The 25,840-nt window shown below is 33.7% G+C and overlaps 4 protein-coding genes across 7 annotated transcripts; 2 read left to right on the top strand and 2 right to left on the bottom strand.

Annotated features, from left to right (window-relative positions):
* The first annotated feature begins 110 nt into the window (after window positions 1-110).
* On the top strand, window positions 111-885 carry LOC125048805 (BET1 homolog). The gene has a single exon (XM_047647713.1). The coding sequence runs from the start codon at window positions 446-448 to the stop codon at window positions 782-784; it is 339 nt and encodes a 112-aa protein (XP_047503669.1). The 5' UTR covers window positions 111-445; the 3' UTR covers window positions 785-885.
* Window positions 886-1,746: 861 nt separating this feature from the next.
* LOC125048804 (general transcription factor IIH subunit 2) lies at window positions 1,747-5,267 on the bottom strand. 2 transcript variants are annotated; one of them, XM_047647712.1, is made up of 10 exons: window positions 5,084-5,267; window positions 4,819-5,020; window positions 4,605-4,744; window positions 4,113-4,275; window positions 3,850-3,948; window positions 3,565-3,728; window positions 3,216-3,347; window positions 3,038-3,146; window positions 2,768-2,934; window positions 1,747-1,893 (listed from the first exon to the last, which is right to left on the bottom strand). In XM_047647712.1, the coding sequence occupies exons 1-9, from the start codon at window positions 5,143-5,145 to the stop codon at window positions 2,803-2,805; spliced, it is 1,203 nt and encodes a 400-aa protein (XP_047503668.1). In that variant the 5' UTR covers window positions 5,146-5,267; the 3' UTR covers window positions 1,747-1,893; window positions 2,768-2,802. The 2 variants fall into 2 exon arrangements, with proteins under 2 accessions (XP_047503668.1, XP_047503667.1); XM_047647711.1 differs by having other exon boundaries at window positions 1,747-1,890.
* Window positions 5,268-5,444: 177 nt separating this feature from the next.
* LOC125048682 (SUMO-conjugating enzyme UBC9-A) lies at window positions 5,445-7,542 on the top strand. 2 transcript variants are annotated; one of them, XM_047647496.1, is made up of 5 exons: window positions 5,445-5,533; window positions 5,603-5,682; window positions 5,773-5,856; window positions 5,963-6,225; window positions 6,427-7,542. In XM_047647496.1, exons 2-5 carry the CDS (start codon window positions 5,617-5,619, stop codon window positions 6,491-6,493), a joined length of 480 nt encoding a protein of 159 aa, XP_047503452.1. In that variant the 5' UTR covers window positions 5,445-5,533; window positions 5,603-5,616; the 3' UTR covers window positions 6,494-7,542. The 2 variants fall into 2 exon arrangements, with proteins under 2 accessions (XP_047503452.1, XP_047503451.1); XM_047647495.1 differs by having other exon boundaries at window positions 5,449-5,533; window positions 5,614-5,682.
* Window positions 7,543-8,525: 983 nt separating this feature from the next.
* On the bottom strand, window positions 8,526-25,815 carry LOC125048681 (zinc finger protein 436). Of its 2 annotated transcripts, XM_047647493.1 has the most exons (17): window positions 25,539-25,815; window positions 24,851-25,064; window positions 24,574-24,645; window positions 24,320-24,495; window positions 23,343-23,430; window positions 22,997-23,222; window positions 22,304-22,377; window positions 21,532-21,768; window positions 21,101-21,251; window positions 16,726-16,897; window positions 15,859-16,002; window positions 14,952-15,022; window positions 14,228-14,365; window positions 13,532-13,639; window positions 12,999-13,114; window positions 11,976-12,194; window positions 8,526-11,254 (listed from the first exon to the last, which is right to left on the bottom strand). In XM_047647493.1, exons 2-17 carry the CDS (start codon window positions 24,893-24,895, stop codon window positions 11,042-11,044), a joined length of 2,250 nt encoding a protein of 749 aa, XP_047503449.1. In that variant the 5' UTR covers window positions 24,896-25,064; window positions 25,539-25,815; the 3' UTR covers window positions 8,526-11,041. The 2 variants fall into 2 exon arrangements, with proteins under 2 accessions (XP_047503449.1, XP_047503450.1); XM_047647494.1 differs by lacking the exon at window positions 24,574-24,645 and having other exon boundaries at window positions 25,539-25,814.
* Between the last annotated feature and the right edge of the window lie 25 nt (window positions 25,816-25,840).

Here is a 25,840-nt window from a genome sequence, read left to right as displayed (position 1 = left end):
TGACTAAGGTACTAGGTGAACGTCACAGATAGCAGATTTAGGATTTTGGAAAACGTTACTCCATTATCTTATTAGTCACAAGTGAAAACTCTGCTTTATTACACATTACTCAGTGATCTAACTCAAATGAGGTCTTGACAATTGTCATATACATTTGATGGTTTTATGATGACGATCTTTTGTGGATTTGGCAGATAAACCATAAATAATTTTGAAAACAATTATGATTCGATCCCAATAAAATTTATTACGTTTAATCGTCACAATTATAATTAAGAAGAAAGTTATTACCACATTTTAATCAGGTATAGTATACGTGACTTCTAACATCCTTGACCAGTATAGTTCGTGTAAACCATCAATCTTTATTGCATCACAATACTTACGATATTTGGATAAATAAGTGAGAAAAAGATAATTAAAGACGGCGGGTCGAAGCAGCAGTATGAGGAGAGCTCGAGACGGTTACCAGTATCAGCCTATTCCACGGGCTCCAACTGAGAATGTTTTGGAACATGAAAATGAACGAATGGCTGAAGAGCTCAGTGGAAAAATCTCAACACTAAAACATATGTCAATAGAAATCGGAAATGAAGTACGCTATCAGGATAAAATTCTACGTGGTCTGGATGATGATGCTGACAGAAGCTCAGGATTCCTAGGAAAAACGATGAGTAGGGTCCTTAATCTTGGCAAGGGAAATCACAACTACTACATTTTTTATTTGTTCCTATTTTCGATTTTTGTTTTCTTTGTACTGTACATTGTTTTAAAATTCAGGTGATGATTCGGTCATAGTTTAGGGATCTCACATTCTTTCCTGTATATTATTGGTATTGTTATGTAAATAATAAAATGTATACTTATTATAAAATATATAGCTTATTTTTGTTTTGATTATCTTGCAGCAATGTATATCCTCAAAGTCTATCATATCAGTGGACAGTCTGATTGCAACAGGCAGCTTTATTAAAAGTGATATTTATAAACTATTTTAGAGTAGAAACTATGTACTACTAACACCGAGTATGACTCCTGTATGGTTTAAAATCCAATATGGTTTTACATATGAGTCATACTTAACATTAAGTCTGTCTAGAATTAAGATTCTAAGGGTCTAAGCCTAAAGTCCCAACTAACTGATCTAATGACAAATTTATTTTTGTAGTTTTGTTAAATAGTCCATTTATCAAAGAAGGTTGGGAGCCTCTCATAAGAGCCTCTTGTCTGTTTAAAAAAAAACATTTTTCACCTGCAGGTGAAATCAGAAGACACTTTGTATAAAACTTATTTGTTTTATATAAATTGTAATAGTTGTAAATTAAAGTACTTTCACAAATATTGTTAATAAAAGCTTAAAACAATATATCTAACATAATGTTCTAAAAAATTGGTTATCAAGAGAAATTTTCTGAAATTCTTTATTTATTACAATATATACAATTCTCTTAATAAATTACAATTTTCTTCACTAAACATATCTTTTGTTACTGCAACATATAAATTACAAGTGGAGTTAGTACTTAAGGAGCAGCTTCTTGCAGTATCTAAGAGTAATGCAACAATACCACATCCAATCTTTAAATTAGATTTATTTGAAAATTTGTCTAAACTATCCAGTATAATTGTTTTGGGTACATTTTTCCATTCTGTTAAGGAGGCAAGGCTTTCAATAAGAGACATACAATTTGATGTATATAAAAAACTTATCATTTTTATATAATGTCTTTCAATTGAACTTATGTCTTGTGATAATTCCGGTAACTTGTTTAATTCTTCTTGTAATATATACAATACTTTCCCATCTTTTGCGTGAAATAAAGCTTTTTCAAAGAGTTTCCTTCTATTTTTATCTTCGTCCTCAAATAAAAACTCAGTCACCTTCGCCATCTGCTGAGAAATTAGCTTATCAGTTTCTGCTGATGATAAAATACATAAATTATCTTAGTTTAGATGGAATTTTTAATTGTGGGTTGGTGGAAAGCCGGTCATAAAAACTAACACAACAGATTTGAATGACTACTATACATACAATAACAAGAATAAAATGCTTTTCATAAATAATGACTGTTGACGTAATATATCTGACAATAAAGATGTCATATGTCAAACTGTCAGATGTGAAAAAATGTATACATATTAAAATTACACGTAAACTAACAATCGAATTTCAAAATTTTTTTTTAGGTGCATAATCAAAATTAACGTAATTATTATTTTCACCGATCACTCTCCTTCGCGCCGCCGCCTTCTCCATCTACACGACACTGGCGAAGTACCTTGTGCCCAGTTCACAGTTGGGCAATTGAAAAATAAAAGCCATAAACAAGATTTTTTTTTAATTGAAAATTACACGTGGCCCTGTTTTCAAATTCAGTAATAACACTACAGAAGAATTATGTTTTTTGGATTTGAAGGTTTTTGATCATTCTTTTTTACTAAAAATATTATACACATGTAGAATCCGCTTAGTGAGGGCATCCTAGGGTATTTCTGGGGAGAAATCAAATGAGTCTAGGGGTACTTCGCCGAGACCATCTGGCAACACTGACGTAGCCCTTGACGAGAATACCTTACGTAGATTTCATAATATAAAACTATAAAGGACGAGAACATCTCTGATCTCACGCTTGGTCATCTGATTATTTACAAACAAATTTGAATGGCAGTAGTTAGCGATGCCTATTTATGCAATACCAATTCAAACATGCGTTTGTTTCGAGAGCGTTATATGTTCAAACGTAATTAGTATCTCAATCATATTTACCTTTTCATTTCTTGATTAGATATTTTAGAAAATATTCAAGCTGTATCTGGTAACCGTTGATAGAGGTGAGGGCGAGAAGCACATCCGGGGCAGACATGTAGTGTTGTCGATATCATGCTCTCACATTCCCAACAATAATGCTCCAGACAACGGTTACACCGATATATCTGCAATTGATAATATAGCTGTAAATCTAATAATATACCGTTCCAGGCAATTAGTACGCCAGGTGCAGCAGAATGTTTTATATTAATGAAATTTAAATCTTACCTGCTTATCAGTATCTGTGAAAGATCTTACACATGCAAAACAGAATTGACTTTGTCCTTCATTTTTTAATTCCTCAAATGGATCAACAGGAAACAGATGATGATATGATCTGAAAAGTCAATGTTCAGTTATTATATTTAACTGCAATAGATATTACATTTGTTGATAGAAGATGTACCTTGCAAGATGTGGTGCTGATGCTAGTGTCAGTCCACAGGTCCGACACTGTGCAGGTAGTGAACAGTATTTGCTACGACACTGTGGACATAGATGGCCTTCACCTCCTACACCTTCACCTTCTTCAATGTGGCTAAAATAAATCATTTGTTAGTAATTTTCATCTTATTTATTATTTATTTACCACTATTTTTTTGATTTAACACAACGCGGTACTAAAAAGAACAGAAATCACAATACTAGTCTTTTATTTGAAACTTTTTGAAGTTAACATATTCTAAGTAGAGGGCATGAGATACTAATTTTAAATAGTAGCCACAGTGATAAATATAATATCATGATGTTCATACCACATGCAGACAGTGATTGGTGGCTCTGTATCAGACTGAGTGGAGGGTGGAGCAGAGTGTGGGAAGCCCATTTTGACCAAGCCGGCGTCCAGTGCACGGGCGCGCGGTGGCGGTGATGTTTGTTCTAGTAGGAGAGAACGGTAATGGATGTCATCTAATACCACCTGGGATAAAGATAGAAAGAAGACATGGAGAAGATGTAGCTTTTCTACAGCTTATAAAGCTACACAATATTTTATGCTGTGATAAAAAGGTGTCATCTATAACTGTCAATTAATAACTCACACCATATTCTCCACCAGTGTCCTGGCATAATTTCTTGCATATTCTAACTTCAGCAGCCAATCCTATCACAGAGCATCTTATTCCTTCATTCTTCAGGTTCTAAAAACATGCTGAATTATTTTAAGAATTCTATACTTAATGAATTGTTTTTTGTTGCATTTCTCATAACTTTGTTGTTTCAATTAAACTAATAGCGCTATGAACATCAACCAGTTAATGAAGAAATAACTTAAATGATGGGGTTTTTTCCATTAAACACTAACCTGTACAGTAACACTTATATCACCAGGATCACATGTTGTAAGTGATGCAAATAAAACTAATAATTCCCGTGAAGCATGCGCAGGCAGTGGTTTAAGGACTCGGCCAGCAAGTTCCAAAGTATTCTGTAGTGATGGCTCCCCGGTTAATGACATGTTGGACAATCTGTGACAACAGTAGAAGTAAATATGTGAAAAAAACATTTAAATTAAACTGGCCTAGTTAAAGTTTACAATTATTATTCTATTATAATAATATGTATTTATTAAATTTTTTAATAAATAACATTTTTACATTATAAATTATGTGGCTATAAAAATATTCAGTATGTGCAATAATCTTGAAAAAAAAAATAGTAATTAAAAAATAAATGCCTTATTACGACATTGAATGCAAAACAGTTAGTTAGGTATTATTATTAAAATGTATATTCCATACTTGTTCATTAGGTTATGTAGACAAAATACATCCAATATTAGTAAGAAAATGCTCACCCTTGTACCACCTTAATATGTTTCCTCACATTCCCTGATAGCTCACTGATTTTTTCTGCCCTTTTATTTTTCATAGTAACCAAGCCTAGTTGGCTCAAAGGATTCTGGTCAAAGAATTCTTCTATGAATTTTTCCAACAACTAAAAAAATATATTTAAAGATTTATCTTCATAATATAAATATATATTCACTAAAAAGCTTTTATTTAGTAGACCTTCAATGTGCAAAGAAATCTAGTCGGTTTCAAGTCCTGTGAGCTCATAGCTTCAGAACAGTCAATGGCAACAAGTAGATGCCTCATCATACCCAGCCGAACTGGTCCTCGGCGTTGAGTAACGGCTTTTCTCGCTGCTTTTTGAGCAAATTCAGCCACAAGCCCCTCCACCAATCCATCTTCATCTTCTTTTATCGCTTCCCTGAATAAAATATAGTTATCAATACCTATACGTATGAACTATGATAAATAAAATAATACTTACCAAGTTTTTTCATAACCTGTTTCCCATCTATATTCTTTGGGATCTTGTTCATCATCAGCCATTGTTTATAGATTTCGCTAAATCTTAAATAATTTGAGTAGCGAAAATGAGCTCTGCTATAAAATTTAAACTTAAAAATTAAAAATCCAGCTACGCCAGCTAGCATGCACAACCCGCACAACTGTGAACACTGAACTGACAACAAAACTCAAAAGCAAAACAAACACAGACTAGCGAAACGTTATGACATCTGACCTTCAAGGTTGACTATTAAGTTATTTCTATACATTTTTTAATGTTTTTATAACCTGTGGCTCTCTGATGCTGTAATTGCATTGCATGATGCATCTGTGGCTATATGTTGCCAGTATCTATGGTACATTTGACGCATCGTGGGACGCTTTTCGCGCTGTGAAATTTATTTTCTCTCAATTCCTTGTTTTAGATTTTGTAAGGCCGAAGTCACCAGATAAGATTTTCCAATAATACAATCTAGTATACATTTAATTTTTTTTAAAGTGTAATTTCAGACAATGTCGGGTATTGCAAGTGCTCGTCTAGCTGAGGAAAGAAAAGCTTGGCGCAAGGACCATCCCTTTGTAAGTCATGTTTCTGGTATATACTTCTAGGAAAACATAATTACTTTGCAGCAAACTTATTTCATATGTTGCATTATGGTTATTTTTCAGGGATTTGTTGCTAGACCTATGAAAAATCCTGATGGTTCACTAAACTTAATGACCTGGGAATGCGCGATTCCCGGAAAGAAAGGGGTTAGTATGGCATTTTAAATGAGAGATTTCTGAAAATATATGTGACAATTTAATTAGATATCAGTTCTATAAAATGTGTTACTCAAATTGAACAAAATATTTCTAGACACCATGGGAAGGAGGACTATACAAGTTGCGTATGATTTTTAAGGATGATTATCCTTCAAGTCCACCTAAATGTAAATTTGAACCTCCTCTATTTCACCCTAATGTGTACCCTTCGGGAACTGTTTGCTTATCTTTGCTTGATGAAGAAAAAGACTGGCGTCCAGCAATCACAATTAAACAGATCTTACTGGGTATACAAGATCTTCTCAATGAACCTAATGTTAAGGATCCAGCCCAAGCTGAAGCATATACAATTTACTGGTAAGCATATATTATTGTTATAAAAGTTGTTGAAGATTTGGTACTAGATCTTTATAAATAATTGGTAAAAATGGTCCAACATTTTTCTATGCCTGATTTTATCATTGATAGAGCAGAGAAAGAGGTACTTCAAAAAAAATTATTTTAACATCCCAAACTGCACTTAATTAGATATATAACTTATATAAATTTTATTTTCAGTCAAAATCGGCTAGAGTATGATAAGAGAGTTCGAGCTCAAGCAAGGGCCATGGCTGCTACGGAGTAAACTTAAATAAAAAACTGTTATATAGTAATTTTAATTTGTAGTAGAAACTTCTATAGACCACAAGAGCATGCTAACTAAACTAATAATATGTTTGTCCTACTTCAACTTTTTTGACTTTCAATGTTTAAGTCAAGAATTTATTAAAAATATCTCAACAACATGTGCTACAAATTAAAGCTATTATTTGGATGATAGTGATAAAGAATTCATTTCCTAACAAAGTATAGTTAGGTACTGAATTTTTTAAACAAAAATATGTGTATTGTTTAGATTCTGAATTTTATATACATCAAAATCAATTTCTGAGTAGTTTTAAAAGTGATTTTTAATTAATCTATAGCCATCTTGAAATTTAGGGTTTCTAGGAAGAAAGCATAAAATAATATATAGTAATAACATAACTATGACTATTTTTCAAGTTTAATATAAATATTTGAACCTTTCTTTCATGTTTTAATTTTTAATTTACAAAACTTAACATCTTAACTTAGTTTAATTAGCAGAAATTCTTTAAATTACAAAATTTATTTAAAAACTGTCTAGCCTCTGATTTTCTATTCTTATATGTATAGTAAATCCTATTATGATCAATAGCGATAAAATAATAAGTTTACATTAAGAATCGTAACTATAATTTAAACTATTTTTGTATCTTTATGTTAGTATTATATAATTAAAGTAATAATAAAAATACTTTAAAACTACTTGTTTTTGTTTCCTGCTGTTACAGAAGATCCAACATACAACATCTAAGTACATTAAATAATATTTGTACTAACATGGTTGTCTTATTAAAAAGTTTTGATATGTATCCACACAATATTAAAAAATAATATTCAAAATATGAAGTTATTAAATCAATCAAACTAGTTTCCGTTTCTTCTTGCATATGCATAAGTTTTTCTAAATCTATCTACAAGATATACCTATATAGTAAAAGATTTAAAGAATGAAAACTCCCCAAAGGGCAACTCACTTTTTGTTTCCATAGCCTACTGTCTGTAAAGTTATGTCAATAAAATTATTTAAAAAGAAGCTATTAAATGTTTTAATTGTGTTTTAGTTCCAATCCTTTCTTATAAATGAAATTCTACAAACCAAGGTTTATTTATGGCTTGCTTCCTTGCTCCTTGTCCCAAAGCTTGTTTCTTTAATGGATCTCTGGTTCGAATTTAAAAAAAAATTAGTTAACAAAAACAGCAATAAATTCCTGTTAATATATATGTAACCTACACCAATTGAACTAACGAATATTAGATAACTGCTTTGGAAGTCAGATCTCGATGTAGATCATCCAGATCGGTCTACTGAAAAATACATTTCGATTTATAAACATTCTCTCCTTCGGTTTTTAAGTCTGTTAAAAATTACATTTTTGTTGAGAGCTTCCCTTATGTATGCCGCATAAGCAGTTTTAGAAATATGTATGAGAATTGATCCTTTTTAAGATTTCGAAAAAGAAGTCCGGTGAGTACTGTGGGTGACGGAGAGCTTCTAGTGCTACCTGTAGCTTGGCGATGGTCTGCCATGAGCCTGCCCGCGCGTTGTCGTTTCATTTTGACCAAAATTGTCTGATTTCATATCAATGTATTAGGAAATATTATAGTTTTAAAAAACCCTGCTATAAAATATTGACCTGGTAAAATAAGTACCTACACGCACGCTTGGTGTGCAAGGGGAGTCTCAAATTAACCATAGTGAAACCGCGGGTACAGCTAGTGTAAGTAACACCGCGGTTTCAGTAAATTAGTTTAAATAAAAAATACTCACTTGTCTCAAATTAGGCCAGATTGTAATGATAATTCAATAAAAAGGCAATTGAGAGATAACTTAAGATGTCCTGTAAAAAACAAATAATTTCCATCAAAATCTTACAAATATGTTCCGAAGCTTCTGGGGCGAAATCTGTTTGACACGTGAGCTCATGCTTCGTCATGTGACCGTTGCAATACAAATTCGCAGTGGTTTTGTCTAAGGCTCAATTACAAATAAACAAATTCAGCAAAAGTTATATTATAATAAAACAACACAGTTCAATATCAAAGACTCATTATTATTGACACCAGTTATAGGGAATATTACAATATTACTGATTAAATTAATAATGTGTTTATAATGAACCTGGGATTCATTTAGTTGTCTTTTTCTTTTATTTTCAGTAACAATAAGTAGTAATATTTTTTCACGATTATTAATAAAATAAAAACTAGGAGTTTATATACAATAATTATGATTTAAAAAATAATAAAATCTAATATAACTGGAAAACTAACGAGTTTTGGGAATTGCACACATCAACTGCAAATTATCTTAACTGTCAAAGCAAATAAATCAGAATCAAGTTTTGGAATACCGAAATGTATTAACGAATCAGCTACAATATAAAATATCACTACTCAAAACTAATATTGGCGTATAGCTTGCTTAGCTAAAGAGCTAAAAAAAACTATTGCTGCTCGTTTAACCAAATGCCGAGAACTTTAGACACAGTCTTATTTAAGAATACACAACTTTCAAATACTAAAATATTTATAACATGACACAAGAGCGATCAGATAACACTCAAAATTCGTAAAAAAAACACAACAAAAGGTTTTTTTTTAAACTTATTGCAGCTTTATTTGACATAATAAAATAAGTTTATACAAAAACATAAATGTTAATAGAACTGACTTTCAACAAATGATTAACTATTAATAGTTCGAGAATGTTATCAAATAAGTCAGCAGTCTTGCTTGATCTTACAGACCTGACCTGACAAGTAAATATTAACAAAATAATATACAATAATTACTTAACTATATACAAAACACATAAGATGATAACTAATCGAATAATCAGTCAATCAGTTAAATACTAAAAGAGACTAAAAACGGACGCCATTATCAAACTTTAGGACCCATGTCAAGATAGCAATTTTTCTCAATTAATTAAAAATTATATTGCTATATCACAGCAATCGTAACGTTTCCTCCATTTTAAGTCTTACGTCCAATTTATTTTTGAATTATTACTTATTTATACATTTTTTTAATAATTAATAATATGGGTGATGCCAAGTCAGTAACAATTGTATTTTTATAGTCAAGACAATATTAACAGGAAATAAGATAAATTATTTTGTTTTGAAAAGATTGCTTTGAATGAATCATTAAGTGATTGAGGCCGGCTCTTAAATACCACTAAAACTGAATTAAAATATATTATGCAATATAAAATAAAGCTTTGGTACTTTAACTGTGAAAACATAAGTTAACTTTCTAAAATCAAATATGATCTCCCAGAACCAATTAATTTAGGTGAAAGTTCGTTCTTCCGCAAATATATCATGGTATATTTACAATTTCTTTCAAACAAATTTATAGCTAACTATTATTTACACAAAAACAAATGTAACATTATTCAGATGAATTATTTCTAACATAAAACGCTCGACGGGATAATAATTAAGATGTTCACTTCATTTGCTTTTTTAAGATATGTAATATTTTCTTTATAGAATTAATGTAATAAATAATGTTTTGCAAGCCGTTTCGAATATATTTTGGTTATTATATATTCAACGTTCTGTATGTTCAACAAGTGAACTCTATCGTACTGCTGGCCAAATTTTTTTAAATTTATTAAGGATTTACTCGATTTGAGAGGTTGAGGTTAAGAATGAATTAAAATTACATTCAAGTAGTATAAAATAGCTGTTATTTCGATCATGGGAGTTTTGTTGCTTTTTTATATTTCAGTTGTAGCTCATATTTTGTTTAGTTTGTTGGTTGGTTTCGAGGCTTAATATAAACTGTATAGAATCGTTTGTTAAAAAAAACCTTTCTAGAATTAATTATCCTCTAAAAAAAATGTCCCCCTAACTGTGGGGGGGAATACCCAATGTTGGCAACACTGTCTAGATTTGGCAGTTATTGTGTGTAAAATGTCAAACTCAATTATTTTTCACCATAATTGTAAAACAGCCAGAATTTGTAACAGTTATAATGTAACAATATGTTATTGTGATCATGTTACCAGCAACAAAATACTTTTGTAAAGAGGGGCTCTTGTTTCTGTTTATATCACGTAAAATTATTATGGTCAATAATGTCTATTATCTATGTATATGTATTTAGATATTAGAATGACATGTTAAAATATAAATTTATTTCATTTAATGGTGTTGTAAATCAACATATGCCGCTTACATAATTGGTATAATTATAATATTGACGCAAAATAGCGGGGTTTTGTTATTGTAGAAGATGCGATATAAGAAATGTATACCCACATTTGTGAAGATCAACCTTTTTTTGGCGCAACTATATTGTTGCCAGGGATATTACTGATTACGCGCTATTTCTGTACCATCATACATTTTATATATTAAATGACAGGCTTGATTTTTTTTTATTGAATCCATGATTATCAATCAATATATTATTTTTTCAATAACAGCTAAAGGTATTTATTTCTTACACCGGATCTCACACTATTACATCTACACGTCTTAATTTACTTTTTCCCGGAGCGTTTACCGCGCGTTCCCCGAGCGGTTTTTCTTCGTCATATATGTATAGGGACGTGAAGTAAGAGGGCGTCGCGTCGGGGGAATTCTAGCGAGCACATTTCGCACTTGTATGGTCCATCCACGTCTGCGTCTTCTGGTGAACCGGGCGAAGGGGGAGGAGAAGGGGAATTCCTCGGTTGGGGCGAAGGGGAACCGGCGATAGCCCGTAAGTCGTCGGCTGGGTGTCGAGGCGGTCGGCGAGTTCGAACCTGTATAAAAAGATATTACTTAGTTTAGCTCCTGAAGTTAATATATATATATATATATATATATATATATTAACATCCATAGATCCCATTTTATGAAACTATTTAAATATTAGTCTATCTGTTGTTATATTTTTTAATAAAGTCGGAGTACGGTTAGGCGAGGAGACATAATTGAAATTATATGATGCTACTCTGATTTTTAATTCCGTAGAATTCTGACAGGTTTAATTTTTTGACATGTCAGTGATGGCAAACCTTTTTGGCCGCGCACATTTTTCAATTTCAATACGAGTCTGAACATCTGCGTCTATACATACATTTTATTGTTAGTTAATGTACCCATTTTATTAAGTACGGTGGTCTACATTAAAAGTGGTTTACCGGCGAGTGGTAATTACGTTCCTAAAACTACACACGCTAAAAAACGCACAAGTAAAGATACAATTTTATTTTTTTAAAAAGGTTTACTTAACCTCGAATTAGTAGGCAGTGATGCCAGCTAAAGATTGAAATAAATTAATTGAATTTGATTCGTTATACAACTAGTTTTAAACTCTTGTGCCTTACTACTAAAAACCACGCCATTTTGGCCCAGGCTTTTCCTTGGAGCAAATAACGAAATATCCTTTTTTAATCTCGATATTCTATTTTACGTCACTATACAATCTCATCAACGTTATTAAGTCAGATATGAAACGAGCTTACGTAATTAACACCATACCTGTTTGGTCCTAGCCCTGGTCTCCTCGGAGGTGTGGATCATGCGTGGGCGTGGTGCGGGTGCCACGGCTGCCCGTCGCCTTCTGCGGGGCGCGGGTGGGGGAGTGGGGGGAGTCGGAGAGGGGGATTGGGGTACGGGGGACGCGGGGGGTGACCCGTCCCACTCGGCAGGCGCCTCAGTCTTCACTTTACGACGCCGCTTGTATTTGCGCGGACCGGACTGGAATCACAATTAATTAATGTAAAACAAAGTAGCCATTTAGGCTTATAAATTAGGTAACATATTTTAATGCGGTTCTTATCCATCCATTGATTTTATTCATTCAACAATTTATATATGTATGTACAATGTACATATATTATTTATCTTAACACGTGCTTGTGAACGTGTGGTACTTCTAGTGACTGTTCGTGTTTGAACTTTTATATGGTGATAAACAAAAATGAATCGCATAATATGTTGTTAGGCGCAAAACTCGAAGACCAATTCGAGTAAGTAATATTTTTTTTATATTTAGCACTTAGGGTTATTCAGGAAAAGCGAACAGTCTCTATAGGGTAGCAAAGCTAAATGTTCCAAATATTGGTATGTAGCTATAGCTAAGTAAAAAAATCATATTAAGGTGAAACAAACGTAGATAGTTATAAACCACTTTACAAGTGTTATCGACCACGTATTTGTGTTGTCTTCTAAGAATAAATAGTATAGTGTAAGTACGTACGTAAGTACATGCTTCTATTTTGCGCGCTGATGTTCAGTGTTTACTAATTATTATGACATAATGACTTTACAATTTCCTTGTAAATCAAAAACATGGCGGTTAATAGAGTCTATGTACTAATTTACCTTAATATTTAAGAAAACAGGAAAATTTAAATTTACAGTTAGTACCCACATGAAGAGCGGGCAAAAATAACTGTTCTTGCCTATTACTATAGTGACTACTATGAATAAATAAATTTTGATTGATTATAATTGAATTAATTTCATGAATAACAAGACAACTGTTATACTTGACATTACCTGCGGTTGCCTCTTCAAAGCGGTGTTTTCATCACAGTGCTGTATGAGATGTTGCACCAGCTCCGCACTCGTTAACATCGGTCGACCACAAACTGCGCATGAGTACTGGTATCCGCCTATTAAAAAAAAACAATCATATATTATTTTTCCCATATACAACGTAGAAAAAACAATGTTTATTCGTTTTTACAATTACGTCACGCAATTTTTGGAGATTATTGACACCCCCCCCCCATGTAACGTTTTTCTGTACCCAATAGTAAAACGTTTTGAGACCACCCAGTGACTCTTTATACCAAAAAGTTACCATTATGTGGTGTAAGGTCCTGGAAAGTAGAAAATAATATTAACAATAACGCGTAATTCAATCCCCGCCCCGCATCGTAACGTTTTACAAAAGGACCCCCCCCCCCCAAAATTCGTTACGTAATACTTGAGCGCTCCTATACAATATGGATATAGTCCATTATTTTAGAATATGTATTTGTATTTTTTCTTAGCACAAATAAATGTAAATATTATATTTAAAATACCATTCGCCCGTCGATCAGGTGCAGAGTGATGCGATCTCACATGTTCCCTCAACACCACTCGCTGGTTGAAAGCTCGAGGACATACTGCGCACGCGTACGGTTTTTCACCTAATGACATATAAAAAAAACTTATTTTTAACGGATCAGCGTTGAGCTAGTGGCTATAGCTTGCACCTCCTAAGCCGAGCCACCAACCAACCCTAGGGTCGTTAGGAAACACTAATGTTAGGTACAGAAGGCTACTTGCGTATTAAGAAGAAACAAATGGACAGAAATGTAAGGCTAAGGCCACAACCTATTATTATTTAACGGATAAAAACGCAGCATTTTATAAATACACATTATAATAGCGGACAGCTGTTGTCTTGTACACACATCTTAAATAAATAAAACATCATCTCTTGAATACACAAATTTTTTTATCGCAATCGGTCCAGCCGTTTAGGAGGAGTTAGAGGGCACACCCACAGAAGATTTGTATAAATATATATTCAGATGATGTTTCGAGTGTTTGACAGGAATCTTGATTAGATAAATCAAGTTGACAGACAACTATTCAATGTGATTAGTCTTTGGAAATGTATCAACGCCGTAAACTGGAATGTAAATAGCATTGCTATCCTTAAATATAAAAAATCTGTTCCCTTGTTTTTCAGTATGTCTTTGGATTGGACTTTCAATAAATGCAATACTCACCCGTGTGTATACGTTCGTGTTTTCTTAATGTACCGCCATCAGCGAAGGCCTTCCAACAGAATCGGCACGCGTACGGCCGTTCGCCCGTATGAATGCGCACGTGGATCTGCTGAGAACTTCGTGAACCGAACACTTTGCCTAAAAATTGCTTCAATTTTAGTACATCAACAAATGACATTTTAAAACTTATTATATATTACAGCTTAGATTACAGACGTTTAACGTGAATCTTAAAGTTATACTTCTTTTGGCGCGTTAGGAAATAATGATGCGAGTAAATTTTTACGATGCGCGCACACCGTCACAACAAACCCTGAATATCTGTTCAAACGTCGGTAAAACAGTCTGGGCCGCTGGTTGGCGCTTGCTCTGTTTTATCGACAAGTTGCGTGGAGTTTTTTAGAGTCGTGTTTATTTAAACTAAAATAATGATTTCTATACAAGAAAACCCGTTTCAATGTGATAAAAAACATAGTGTTTTTTGAAAAATATCATGATTAGTACATATTATATCGTATCGATTGGAAGTGACCTATAAAATGTATAAGAAAAATTTAATTCGAAGAGGGAAACGTCGCTCTAAAGTGCTCGACGAAAATTATTACGCCAAAGTAACTTCTAATGCGTGTACATAAGTACACACACGTTTTTTATTAATTTCTTATTCAAAATTGTATTTACTTTTTATAAGCATTCATGTTTTTATGAAATTACAAAGTCTTACCGCATTCTCTACATGGAAACTGCCTCAAATTACTGCCCGACGCATTCCGGCCTTTTGCCATTTTCTTAAACCTGCAACAATTTAGCAAAAAATATGAATAGTTTATTTATTTCATATTAGGTATATTGTAGTCAGAAAAATAGAATAGGGAAGTTCGTCAATAGTGATTCATGCCTCACTTCACGCTACAAGACGCCATTTTGATTTTCTCACAGCCGTCCTTCTCTCATTCACTCGAGACCTCGCCGCGAACAGACGGGTGCATCACTCCACATTCATGCGTATCGTATTTTTCATATTGTTTAAATTTGAGTATAAGGATAAATAAGGACATTATAGGTGTATTAGTGGTCCAAAATTGTTCGTTTTTATTATAATACTAGCAGACCGGCCAAGCGTTGCTGTGGCTAAGGTTTTTGTTATATAACATAGTAGCAAACTATTCAAGGGAAACGGTAGGAGAACATCAGTCATGGGGACCACTATGCACTTTTTTGGTGGTTATGCCATGTGAAACGTTCATACTTTCAACACAGCGCCATCTGTTAGAATTGTATCAAATAATAAACAAATATTTTGCAGTAAAATAATATTGCGGGTATAAATTGAGAGGTAAGCTATCCTATCTTTTAAGTAAGATCAAACTGCACACGGTGTGCAAATTTGATTGATATCGGTTCGGTAGTTTAGGAGTCCATAGCGGACAAACAACGTGACACGTCATTTATATATATTAAGATAATAATAATTATCATTATTTTATTAAACACGTATCTTAGTTTTAGGAGCCCGTGACTTCCCAGTTACATTTATTATGTATTAAGATAATTTAAATAAATACAAAATTAAATTAATTTATGATAAGTTAAGTTACCAAATTTACATATGATGAATTGTTTTTCTTTACCTAGATGAAGAATTAGGCCTATGCCGTTCTGCATGTCTTTCAGCGTGGGCCAAGAGCGTAAGAGCGTCGGGGCAACTCTCGCCGCACACGTCACACGTGTGTTCTTGCTCCCACGTGCTGCTTGTGCTGTCGTGACGCTTGTAGCTGCGAAACATATGTTAATTATCTATATGGCGAAGTATTTAGATCAATAGCCCACCACAAGACTCTTAAAAAAAAGGTCTATTTCGGCTTTCAAACACGTGTTATATCGTAAGCGTTTGTTACAAATTTCTCGGGAACTAAGTCATATACAGGCGACCCTTTGACTCCAATTTAGAGAACACTTTTTCAAGTTACATCGAGTTCTGTTCAGTAGTTTTTGACATAACCAAACATTTCTAACGACATTTACAATATATAAAAATAATGTTGTTAAATTGGGGAACTAAGTCATGTAGAGGCGACCCTTTGACTTCAACTTAGGGAACACATTTTCAAGTTACATCGAATTCAGTTCAGTAGTTTTTGAGATAACCATACATTTCTAACGACATTTACAATATATAAAAATAATGTTGTTAAACTCGGGAACTAAATCATGTAGAGGCGACCCTTTGACTCCAACTTAGGGAACACTTTTTCAAGTTACATCGATTTCAGTTCAGTAGTTTTCGAGATATCCAAATATTTCTAACGACATTTACAATATATAAAAATAATGTTGTTAAATTCGGGAACTAAGTCATGTTGAGGCGACCCTTTGACTCCAACTTAGGGAACACTTTTTCAAGTTACATCGATTTCAGTTCAGTAGTTTTCGAGATATCGAAATATTTCTAACGACATGTACAATATATATAAATAAAGTTGTTACACTGATAGTACCTATGGGCAGCAGTGACGTGTCTCCTCAGCAAATCAGCGCGTTGGAAGGCAACTCCACAATCCTGACAGAAGAGTTCCGGTCCACGGACCGTATCATATACCATGCCATGACGTATACTATGGTCACTGCCGCTGTGGGCTAGTGGTGATAGCCGGAAGTCCATATCGTCTCCTGGAAAAACAAATTCTTGAGATTATTTCATAATAATCAAAACACTTTTTTAGGAAATTCTAGAACTATGTAACCTATGTAAAACCACTTTAAAGTTGCAAACTCTTTTATAAAATTTATTTGGAAAAATATTTCTAATAATATGACTTCATATCTCTGATCACAATCTCGTCCTGGGTTCAACAATGTTAATGTTGGTCACTATTTCTCGGTCAACCGCTGCGTCGACATTAATTATAATAGATTAGAAAAATTACTAAAAATCCAGATAAGGCATGATAATTAGAAAAATCACAATCTTATAGAAAAATGTTTTAACAACTCAATTGACACAAGACAGACTCTGTTGTAGGACCTTAGATTTTTTTTTTTTTTTTTTTTTGTGTTCTTGTTCATCTGCAATCGGCTATCAGCCATGATCAGATATTTTCCGAGGTTAAATTTGGTTGGGTGCGATTCCATTGAATGGCACCGTACGTGTTGGCAGAAACCGGACTCTTTACTTTAGGTCAGCTTCTCCGGTCCAGGTCCAGCACTTGCCATCTCCTTAGGCGAGCCACATCATCTCCCGGGGCCAACAGACTCCTAGCCAGTTCATTGGTGTGTTTGGTTAACCTTTCCCTGTATCTAGTACTGTTCTTGCGGATTACTTCCTTAATGGTTGGCATCTCCAGATATTCATGTATTTCCTTGTTTCTCACAAACCAGTGTGCACTTGAAATAGTTCTCAGTGCAATGTTTTGAAATCTTTGGAGGATTTCGATGTTAGAATTGCTTGCACAGCAGCCCCAGAGTTCTATTCCATATGTCCACACTGGTTGTATGATAGCCTTGTAAACAAGCAATTTGTTACTCAGGGTCAACCTAGATTGCTGGCCTAGAAGCCATGATAGCTCTTTGAATTTCAAGGTGGCTTCTGTTTTCTTGGCTTTTATATGATTAGCCCAGGTCAGTCTTCTGTCCAGATGCAGTCCGAGATATTTCACGCTGTTTTTGCTTGGTAACGGTTTGTCTTCTATATGCACAGGTGGACAATCGCCCTTTCGCAGTGTAAATGTTACTTGTATTGATTTAGCTATGCTAGGCTTGATTCTCCACCTCTGCAGCCAAACGTTCACCTTGTTGAGCTGTTCCTGTAGTTTCAGTGAAGCGTTATTCGCGTTCACATCGCTTGCAAGGCAAGCAGTGTCATCTGCGTATGTTGCTGTTACGACATTTTCTGTTTCAGGCAAGTCTGCCGTATATATTGAATAAAGGACTGGGCCAAGCACTGATCCTTGTGGAACTGAGGCAGTGATGTAATAGAGCCTTGAAAGTTCTTCCTCGTACTTTACTTGGAATCTTCTTTGATCTAGATAAGATTTTAGGATCATATAGAATGAGTTTGGTAGGAGGGTTTTCAGCTTGTACAACAATCCTTTGTGCCAAACTCTATCGAATGCCTGCTGGATATCTATGAATACTGCTGAACAATATTCTTTTTTCTCTAGCGATTGTCTTATTTTGTGAACCACTCGGTGTACTTGTTCTACAGTAGCATGTTTTTCCCGGAAACCAAATTGGTGATCGGGTATAATTCTGTTTTGGTCCAGGACTGGTTTTAGTCTCCGAAGAAAAGTTTTTTCAAAAACCTTAGATATTGTTGGGAGAAGACTTATAGGCCTGTATGAGCTAGGTTCTGTTGGAGGTTTCCCTGGCTTTACAATCATAATTATTTGTGATATCTTCCATAGCTTTGGGTAGTACTGTATTCTAAAAATGCCATTAAACAACATTGTTAAGAATACTATTGCTTTTCTAGGTAGTTTTTTAAGGATTTCACCCGTTATTAGGTCGAAACCAGGAGCCTTTTTGTTTTCTAGATAGCTTATTGTGCGCATTAATTCTTGTGGAGTGACAAGTTTTAGCGGTAGTGATAACTGCTGGTCACTATTGATCATTCTATCCACTTCCTCTTCAAACTCAGTCATGGATGATAAGTTTGGTTTGAAGACTTCGCTTAGGTGTCTAGCGAAAAGTTCAGCTTTTTCACTGCCGCTCCTAGCCCATGGATCGTTTGTAGATATCCTTATAGGTGGTATATGGTTATGTGGTCTTTTAAAGTTCTTAGTTATTTTCCAGAGTGAGTAATTATCCTTCTTATGAGGCGAGAGTGTACAGAGTTTTTCTTGGAAGGTTGTGTTTTGATTTTCTTTAATTAACTCACACATTTGTTTTGTTACATTTTTCTTATATAATATTGTATATCTATGTAATCTGTTTTGGCTTTTTGTACTGTATAAGTGTTTGTTTTGTAATATTTTGTATGTTAGCTGTAAGATTACTTATAATTAAATAAATAAATAAATAAACTCTTTTAGTTCTCTAGATATTCTATTGAATTCCGACCTGTCTACATCTGATCTGCTAGTGTGTAATCGCCTTCTTTGTCTCCGTTTTTCTTCCAACTTGTTGCGTATTTCCAGTGGTATGTTACCTAATTGATTGGAAGAGCTCAGTGTAGGGGTGGCACGCCACGCAGCTACTTGTATGAGATTCGTGATAGAATGTTGCCTCATCTATATCTTCTTCTGTCTTGAGCTTAACCTTTAGTTCAACTTCATCTTCTAAGTATTCAGCAAATGCGTCCCAGTCTGTTTTATGATTATATAGCGCCAGTCTCTGTGCTCTGTGTATAGCGGAAACGCTAAATGTTGCTATGATAGGGGTGTGGTCAGACCCACCATCAGACGATGATGCCACGTCAAAATACACATCAGACAGTCCCTTCACCACAAAAAAAGTCCACTAGGTCGGGTATTCTGTTGACATCTGTTGGCCAATAAGTTGGTTTTCCTGTTCCCAGTGTAATAAGTTTGTGTTTATCGACACATTTTTTCAACTCACGTCCTTTGCTGTTTGTCAATCTTGATCCCCAATGAGTGTGTTTACAGTTCCAGTCCCCACCACTTATGTATCTGTTTCCCAAGCTTTGAAAATAGCGGTCAAACATGTGTTGTTTCGGTTTATGCTTTGGTGGACAATATACAGCGCTTACATTGATGGGGCCCATGCTTGCATTTATAGTAATGGTAGTGGCTTGCATCCAGTCTTCCCGAAACTCGCTATGGAGGTGGTGTCCGATGTTACTCTTTACAATGACTGCCGATCCTCCGTGTGATGTGGTATCGGGATGATTAGTATAATATACGTCATAGTTGTCTATCTTGATATTCTTACGGTCATTTAGGTGGGTTTCAGATATTAGACCAATATCGATTTTGTTATGTTTTAACATTATTTCTAATTCTTTTTTATTTGGCGTTAGGCCATTGATATTCCAGGTGGCGATACGTAACGACATCATCGTGGAAGCCTACTGATGATTGTCATGATGAGGTTCATCATTGTGCTGAGTTGTGAAATGAGTTGGTTGATTCTTTCAGTCTGTTTCACTATAAGTGCTTCTAGACTGAATCTATTTTCTTGCCCGAGTTCTATTTTTCTCAGGTATGTTCTTTGTGACTCATGGTCAACGTGGTTTTCCGTATTTGTTCTCTGTGAATCTATATGGTCAACTTTGTCTTTCCTGTGTATCTGTTGTTTCGTTTGGTCAGTGTTATCTCTCGTGTATGATTTTTGTGTCTCTGTATGGTATGCTACAGTTTTGGTTGAATTTTTGGGAGCTTCACTATAGGGTCCCAGGGATTCTTTTACGCTTGGTAGCCGATGTTTCGGTTGGGTAGTCTTGGAGTGATTATCAGGCTCAATGACTATCACATCCGTGTCATTTGGGGGCTCATTATTTTCAAAGTTCTTAGTACGCACTTCTAGAGTGGTTCTTGATTTTGGATATGGCTGAAACTTGTTTCCAATTTTCTATCTTGCTAGGACTTCCCTATACACCTGGCATCCTTTGTAGCTAGCAGGGTGGCTTCCTGAGCATAGTGCGCATACTGCTGGAGTGTTATCATTTATTGTGCACGTAGTAGTTTTATGTGCCCCAGCACACTTTACGCATCTGTAAGGCCTCATACAGTTATTTTTGCTGTGCCCATATTGCTGGCACCTTTTGCATTGTACCACTGTACCTTAGATAATTCTATAATTACTAAAAAATGTTTTTTATTTCAAGTATATTTTTACTATAATTAAGTTTTAATTTTTTAAATATTTTTTTAAATTCATTTCAAATAAGTAAATAAAAATTTCGACTAAGTTTACCCGAATTATCGTCATAGGGTTCTTGCTTCATGGAACGGGGTAAATGTGAGAGATGCGGATGTTTTTGTGCGGCGTGCGACGCTAAGCTATCTCGCGACCAACAAAGCTCCCCACACTCGCTGCACTCTATAGGCGAATCTCCGCCGTGTATCTGAAAATAAATTGATATTAATAACATAAATATAGATTGAAAATTTTAATTTCCATAAAAAACATTTCTTTCACAGAAACCCAAAAATATATAAAAACTTTTTATGGTCACAAAATCTGTAAGAACTTTTTAACAATTGTTAGTCGTATATTAGCTATTAATTTCCTTTCATTTTTATTGCATATCTTTTTGTAATTTTAATTCTTTGGAATGTATCATTGAAATAGGTATTGCAGTCATGCATAAAAAAAGCTAATAATAATGAAAGAATAAAACCAACCCTAGAATGCGATTGCAAAGCTTTCTCTCTTGCGAAACCGACTCCACACGTTCGACACACAAAGGGCCTAGCAGGGTCAGCGGGTGGTGGTAGGGGAGAGGGAGGAGATGGAGGCGGTGAGGGAGAAGGTGGGGGTGATGGAGAGGGGGCGGGCGAGGGGGCCCTGGGGGGTGTACGCCCGCGACGGGACCACTGTTGCGTACGCGCTGACGTCATATTCACGTCCGGAACGCCGTTCTGAAATGATATATGTGTTCTGTCTTAGTAGTTGATGAAACTGTATAATTAAACTACTAGTGCTTTAATATACAGTTATGTACTTTCATAACGCTTAAAATATCATTTTTACATATAGGTAAAACAATGTACACATCAATAAAATTCATTTACTGCCATTTCTCAAATCAGGACCACAGAACGGCTATAATCTGGACAACTTCTTTTATTTTTTAAATAAGGCAAATACGCAGGATTAAATGAATGTAATAAAAGTCAAGTCAAAAATCAACCCGCAAATGAAACCCACTAATAAATGATGGCATTGACTTCTGCGTGTATATATTTCATAATTTTAATTTATAAGTAAGGATCATTCCATTGTCTGAAACTGGATATTAATGATGTGCCAGAAATGACACAATGAGTGAATACATCGAGTAAAACTACTATTATGTTTCTATTTGTTACAACTTTCTAATCATGAAAATAGTGATTATTTAGACAATTACATAAAAAACCGTCCTAGTGTATTTCGATTGGCGTGTTTACTTACAGCTTCAGGTTTCTTTTTCCGTCTGCCTCTTTTCTTTTTTGGCTTAAGAACTGGACTCTCTGGCAATTCCTCATCTGAAAGAAAGAAAAACCAATGTGTCAAATAAATATTATTCATTGTAATTTCATGTCATTATTCCGTTTTATAATTGAAATGTTCATGAAATGAGGTGGATAAAAAATACTTTCTTTTATTCTTTTAATGTATTATACAACAATCTGTAGAAATTACGTATTAAGGGCCAACAATAATTTTTCTACCACTTTATTATAGAATATTTATTTGTACATTAGGGATCGTTCAAGTATTACGTCACGCAATTTTTGGAGTTAATTGACCCCCCTTCCCCTATGTAACGCGCCGTAACGTTTTTCTGTACCCAATAGTAAAACGTTTCGTGACTCTTTATACCTAAAAGTTACCATTATGTGGTGTAAAGTACCGGATGTGGTAAAATAATATTAACAATAACGCGTAATTCAATCCTCGCCTCGCATCGTAACGTTTTACAAGAGGAAACCCCCCCCCCCCCCAAATCGTTACGTAATACTTGAACGCTCCCTTATACAGACAACCATAACTCAATTAATTTAACCCTGCATAAAATTGCTTTCCTAAATTGAAAAACAAGAAAACCAAACTATCTTCCTACCCCTTGATTGGTAAAATACATATTTATTAAGTTAAACTTACCACTGGGATACTCCTGAACAATATGCTCAGTTGCTTCTGGTATAAAAGCATGGACCTTGAAGTGGTTCATAAGATCACACTTGCGTACATATCGAACACCACAAAGGTTACATGCATGTGGTCTATCATTCTGATGCGCCACCATGTGATTCATAAGAGCTGCTTTCTTTCTAAATCTCCGAGAACAAAAATCACATGGAAACGGTCGCATTGCTGTGTATTCATCCTGAAATTAAATATACTTTGCATTTCATTGTGTTGATCAATTGGCAAGAGTTCTTTATTATTGTAGCATATTTGTTAATATTTGAATTTTAAACTTAATAAAAACCATATAAATCTGTACCTGGTCTGTCGGTAAAGGCACATCAATATCATTTTCTATTTTTATATCTTGTGCTGGATTCATTAACTGTTCAAAAGGCACCTCCACTCTGTAAAATAAGTTATTTACTTATTATTATTAATTTAAGACAAAGACTTATATAATCAAATTTAATTCTCAGTACTATGTACATACAGTGTTTAAAAGAAAAACATTACATGTAAATATAAATATTTTATATATATTATAGTGAAGAAAAAACTATTATAGATATTTTTTATCTCAAAAAAAAGTAAGTTCACATTTAAACACTTTAAATACACACACTCCTATATTCTCAAACATCAATCAAACTTAAATCTAGTTTCAAGAGCCGTCAAACCATTTTTTCTGTAAGAAGTTGCTGTCAAAGAAGACATATTTGACAGCGCTTGAGTTGAGATTATGGCTTGAGATATGAATTGGAATGACCTTGATTAGACAATATTTTTTTCTTAGGGAGTTTTTTAAAGGTGTTCAGTGAACACACACTCTCTTCTTTCTTACTTATGATGAGTTGTTTCTATGTAATGGTGAAATACACATAATACTGACTAAACTGGATGTTGCAATAAATTTATAATTTTTTCCAGATATAGTACATGGCAGCTATAACTTAATCACTTATACTGGCCACTCATATTGGCAACCAAGAATGAAAGCACTACTTTATTGTTTTAAAACTAAAACGGTATATGTCACCAAAATAAAAATATCACCTAACTTATTAAAATAAATAGTTTTTCTTATTACTATAAAATCTACCTTACGAAGTTGTGAATCTAAAAATTTGTCTTGGTATGCTTTGCCAAATTCTACTTTATCTAAACCATGTAAATATGTATTACAATTGCTAGTTAATGTATATAAAAATCTAGAGTTTAACTCTGTTTTGCACTGTTATATCTTAATTTTATAGGGTATACAATATGTATAACATGATATGGATGTTTTATTACCTTTCCTGTCCACCAGTAATAACCCAGTCATCAGTAATAACTTCTTCAGTGACACATTCAACGCTAGGATCAGCTACTATATCAGAGGAGTCAGTGTAAGTTACAACATCTTGAGATAAATACATTAAATTCTCTGCAGCTATATTATCAGCATTATTTATAAGTTCTTCTGTTGTCTGTAGGCAAAAATTTAAAGTGAGTATGATTTAATACACAGAAAATAGCTATTATTACTAATTCTCGTTAAAAATTACCATGGTGGAATATGGTACTGTCTGTACATTATCCAACCCACATACTACTTCTTCGGAAACTTCAGTTTTGGGCTAAAACATATCTCTAAATTATTACCACGATTTACAATATTTTATGAAGAAAGCTTTTTTTAGATATTATTGTACTAGTTTTACTCAATAATGATGTACTTAGCTAATATAATATTAATCATCTTTATGTTTATAAAACTCAAACATAATAATTAGTTTTAACATTAAAATTACATTTTTACAAACAATAATGTTATATACATACTTTAACCTCGGACTCCCAATGGAGCTGAAATTCTTCCCCCTCCATGATTTGGATAAAAACCTTATTTATTTTTAATCATCACTATTATCCATACTTTGAAGGATATGTAAATATACTGCCTTTGATCCAGATTGTGTTTATTTTTTACAAGTAATCAAGTCAAATTACGGTGTTTAGTCATTATTGTTTGTTTTCCATCATTCAATCCTAAGGGCTGAAAATGTTAAATTTAGAGGTTATTTATTTGTTTACATACACATAACCCCCTATTCTACAAAATATTATTTTAAATTAACTTCACGAATAAAAATCTTATAATATCGTTACATCTATGTCGTGATAAGATAACACGAAATATCTTTGTATTAGCCTGCCAGTTCAGCTTCGAGATTAAATTGAGGATTTTGATCATTCTTCATAACATCAACATAACCTAATTAAATTATATTATTACAATGAACTTCACTCAAAATCTCTTCAGGTAATTTAAAGAAATCTCTAGTCTTAAATTGTGTGCATATGATTAGATATGATTAATGGCGTAACAAAAATGGTGTCGAGAATTGAAAGTGAATAGGTTATTAGTTATTGTCAAAATAAAGGTTAACTCATCCGTACATAATGTATATTATAAATTTTATACTAAATTGGATAAATTGCTGATATTTAAGGAGATTATAAAACGTACCTGATATAATATAATACGATCTAGATACAAGTACGGACTTACATGACGCAATCACATTACTTGATAACTCTTTTACAGAATGAAAACAAAAAGATAACCAACATTTTTTTGGAGTTGGAAATGTTAAAGTTAAAGTTTTGCAGGAAAATATATCCAAAAGAAGTTTTTAATGTATGTATTACTAAGAAAATGCGTTGAATTTTATACAAATTATTTAATTTAGCAAATGGCTATATTAAAATTTGACCAGCCATTAGCACAGATAAAAAATTAAAGTGTTTTAACTTTTAATCTGTAGTGAC

Source organism: Pieris napi, chromosome 4 (genome assembly GCF_905475465.1).
Source record: "Pieris napi chromosome 4, ilPieNapi1.2, whole genome shotgun sequence".
In the NCBI taxonomy this organism is placed as follows: domain Eukaryota; kingdom Metazoa; phylum Arthropoda; class Insecta; order Lepidoptera; family Pieridae; genus Pieris; species Pieris napi.
Note: the sequence above shows the minus strand (reverse complement) of the source record. Positions and strands in the feature narration are given on the sequence as shown.

What these genes read in the sequence shown, in the direction of transcription:
- LOC125048805 (XM_047647713.1), top strand. Translation starts at nt 446, where the DNA reads ATGAGGAGAGCTCGAGACGGTTACCAGTATCAGCCTATTCCACGGGCT.
- LOC125048804 (XM_047647712.1), bottom strand. Translation starts at nt 5,145, where the DNA reads ATGGCTGATGATGAACAAGATCCCAAAGAATATAGATGGGAAACAGGT. An exon ending in ATATAAGTGTTACTGTACAG is followed by an intron (nt 3,949 to 4,112) that starts GTTAGTGTTTAA and finishes GCATGTTTTTAG; the next exon opens with AACCTGAAGAATGAAGGAAT. An exon ending in TCAGCACCACATCTTGCAAG is followed by an intron (nt 3,147 to 3,215) that starts GTACATCTTCTA and finishes TTGACTTTTCAG; the next exon opens with ATCATATCATCATCTGTTTC.
- LOC125048682 (XM_047647496.1), top strand. Translation starts at nt 5,617, where the DNA reads ATGTCGGGTATTGCAAGTGCTCGTCTAGCTGAGGAAAGAAAAGCTTGG. An exon ending in GGCGCAAGGACCATCCCTTT is followed by an intron (nt 5,683 to 5,772) that starts GTAAGTCATGTT and finishes GTTATTTTTCAG; the next exon opens with GGATTTGTTGCTAGACCTAT. An exon ending in CGATTCCCGGAAAGAAAGGG is followed by an intron (nt 5,857 to 5,962) that starts GTTAGTATGGCA and finishes AAATATTTCTAG; the next exon opens with ACACCATGGGAAGGAGGACT.
- LOC125048681 (XM_047647493.1), bottom strand. Translation starts at nt 24,895, where the DNA reads ATGGAGGGGGAAGAATTTCAGCTCCATTGGGAGTCCGAGGTTAAA. An exon ending in TGCCTTTACCGACAGACCAG is followed by an intron (nt 23,223 to 23,342) that starts GTACAGATTTAT and finishes ATTTAATTTCAG; the next exon opens with GATGAATACACAGCAATGCG. An exon ending in CTTTGCAATCGCATTCTAGG is followed by an intron (nt 21,252 to 21,531) that starts GTTGGTTTTATT and finishes ATTTATTTTCAG; the next exon opens with ATACACGGCGGAGATTCGCC.